The 3,005-nt window shown below is 37.6% G+C and overlaps 1 protein-coding gene across 1 annotated transcript; it reads left to right on the forward strand.

Moving 5' to 3' along the window:
* Positions 1-292: 292 nt before the first annotated feature.
* On the forward strand, positions 293-1,790 carry LOC135071559 (protein amnionless). The gene has a single exon (XM_063965332.1). It carries the CDS (start codon positions 323-325, stop codon positions 1,649-1,651), a length of 1,329 nt encoding a protein of 442 aa, XP_063821402.1. The 5' UTR covers positions 293-322; the 3' UTR covers positions 1,652-1,790.
* The last annotated feature ends 1,215 nt before the right edge of the window (positions 1,791-3,005 follow it).

The raw sequence follows: 3,005 nt of genomic DNA on the forward strand, positions 1-3,005 counted from the left end.
GACTTTTATTGCCGTCTCAAGACGAGCGTAATCCCAGGATCAACGGAACGAAATGCCTCCAGGATTTCGGGATAATCTTTTGTTTATACGCATTTTTCTGGGAAAATCGTAATATTAGCAACATTAAAGCTACTAATAATTCTTTCTGGATTTAGACGTGTCCGCTGAACAAAATCGAGCAATTTGTAATGAAACCCAATGCGAGGATAATAGCATGTGTCAATGTATAAACCAGACAACGAGCCGATCAAATTACCACATTTTGATAAAACACTTACTCACAATCGAGCGCTCAAAAGGGGCACACGTTACGCTTATCAAAATGTGGTTTAAAACAGCTCTTATATTATTGTTTTGCAATATTGTTTGCATTACCTTCGCAGCTAAAGTGACCTGGCTACCAAACAGGAGTATGAACCTCCCTGGAAGTTACAACGACAAAAAACTTCCATGCTCCAAACAGACTGTAGTTTTCCCTGAATCGATTCAGGAGAGTGTTAAAATTTATGCCGGATTCGCTGCCAGTGAAATCATACTACCGAGTGATGGGGAAATTATCTTCGAAGATGGGGAAATAATATTGGGGGCGGACCCTGAAGACACAAACTGTGATATTGGTAAAAAATATGCTTACTACGAAGAGGATTCCAAAGGATCCTGGAATCAACCAGAAGCTTGGAGTTCATCTAAGTTCAACAAAGCTACGCCTGATGGTGAAAGAATACCATGCGTAGATGATGTTGTTGTATTTCCTCCTACTTCCCAATTTACTATACAGTTGCCAAATGTCAGTCAATTCGTTAAAGAAGTAAATATAGACGGCGTAAAGGTCACAACGTCCGATCTCCGTGATCGTATTATAGGACAGAGTGATGAAAATCAGCAGTTTCTCTTCGGAAGTACAGGTGATGTTTCAGTTTTTGTGGACGCGAAAACCTGCACTGCAAGTTACGGCTGTCCGTGCCAAGAAAACACTTTGGATATCAATTGTGCACTGAAATACTGCCCTGCCCCTCAATGCTCAAGCCCCATCAAACCTGTTGGTCACTGTTGCGAGATATGCGGGGGATCGCTCATATTTGATGTCTCGGATAATTTCGTCATGGAGAAATTTAAATCGTTCGTCAGATCTACTATTGGCTCTGGAATAGACAAAGTAGATTACCACATAGGAATGCTGCCGTTCAATAATCCTCGTGAAGGCACAAGTACAACTAAAAAAAGAATCCAAGTCATCGTAGTTGAGAAAGGGGAGTACACAGGTGCTAGTCTGGAGATGGTCAATGAGATTGGATATCAGCTGTCAAACGATTGGGTGAGGGAGGAAAAAACTTTGTACCTGAGTGGAACTCCGGTTTCTGAAGCTGGGATGGGAGGAAAGATCGCTGTCTCTATGTTCTTTGTTGTGGTCTTCGCGCTTGGTGCCCTCTACGTGTATTACTATAGGCCTTCGGAGTTCAGGATGCCCGACTTGAGATCAGGATTAGCTCGTGGCTTGGTATCCCGACTCAATCGACGCACCGATAGCGTTGTGTCCTTAACTAGAAGAGATTCTAATGTAAGTGGTATCAGTGGGAGGGCGTTTAGAAATCCATTGTACAGTTCTATGAGAGAACGTGTGCAACTGGCAGAGTCGCCAATTGAAGAATGATTATGCTCAATAGATTTTTAAAATGGTTTAATTATTTACATCTGTAAACCTTGTAACTTATTTAAATTAAAAAAATGATGACTGTTCTCTTGAAATTATCATGGTTATATTAACTCTAAAATATATGGTTACAACGAAACGATTTTGATGTTATTGAGTCTTACCCTTTACTAAATAGCTTAAGGAAATGATTTTTTGTCGCACCAAAAAGACGGATGTTGTCAACGCACTGCTAGTAAATACTTGTGAAGCTATGAAACCTGATACCGAAGTCCAAAGTACAGTCGGTAGCATCATTTCGTTCATTCTAATGTTGTAAACACTGTAAGATATAATTATTGAAATCTGAATACTTATTATTAGGTCCTTATTTTGTTAGGTTTTAAGAAGTAGAAGAAAATTGATGATTGCCATTGTTTTATTCTTAAGTAAAAAATTGGTAAGTAAAGTATAATAATATAATGTTAGTAGTGTAAAATTGTCTTTAGTACTTACAATTGGCGAATCTATTAAGTTTTAAAATTATATTAATTGAGACAAATGGATAGTTGTTATGGGGTTTTAGTTATTTAAAAATTTTGGTCACTATTGATACGGAAACCAATTCGGAAAAATTTTAACTGAACCTCATACTGTCAAATTAATAGCTTTTGTACCCCAGATTTGTAAGTCTTTGAGTGTTTTTTTTTTGTTTAGTGACTAAAAGTTACAACAGTAACTAAAAGTTGTAAGAGCCAGACATTCTTTTCAATGTACCTATTTCAGAAAGTAAGCTAATTAAGTATAAAACTTTTATCCAAACGTCAACATCTGAATCCGAGTGTACGCAGTGCGGAGTTCTTTGCGTTTCCTGCGCTTTGAGCGAACTCAATCAATAGTATTCGGTTTCACCGAAAGTGTACAAAGACGACTGTCATGGAGCATCGTTAATCATCTTCCTTTACGAGTACTCCTTCCAATGGTAAGGGCGTCTTTTGGAATTCAATTGGGTAAAGATTTAGAATTATTTGTGGCATTACCAGCGATTTTCAATAAACCATATTGTACGATTGATATCATACTTTAGTACTGGCAGGTGTCAATACTATAGTAATTATTATGAACGTGACAAAAATGTGACAGTGACTCTGTGTCTCTGTCTGTCAGTTTAAGTTTTTTACTCGTAAACCGCTGAAACCAATTTTGATAAATTTTGGTATTAAAATACAAAGTCACTAAGAAGAACAAAACGTAGGTCACATCTATACTTCTATACTAATATTATAAATGCGAAAGTAACTCTGTCTGTCTGTCTGTTTGTCACGCTTTCACGCCTAAACCACTAAACCGATTTTGATGAAATTTGGCATAGAGA

This window comes from Ostrinia nubilalis, chromosome 4 (assembly GCF_963855985.1).
Source record: "Ostrinia nubilalis chromosome 4, ilOstNubi1.1, whole genome shotgun sequence".
NCBI classification, from domain to species: Eukaryota; Metazoa; Arthropoda; class Insecta; order Lepidoptera; family Crambidae; genus Ostrinia; species Ostrinia nubilalis.

Excerpts from the sequence above, each read along its gene's own strand:
- LOC135071559 (XM_063965332.1), top strand. The coding sequence starts at position 323 with ATGTGGTTTAAAACAGCTCTTATATTATTGTTTTGCAATATTGTTTGC.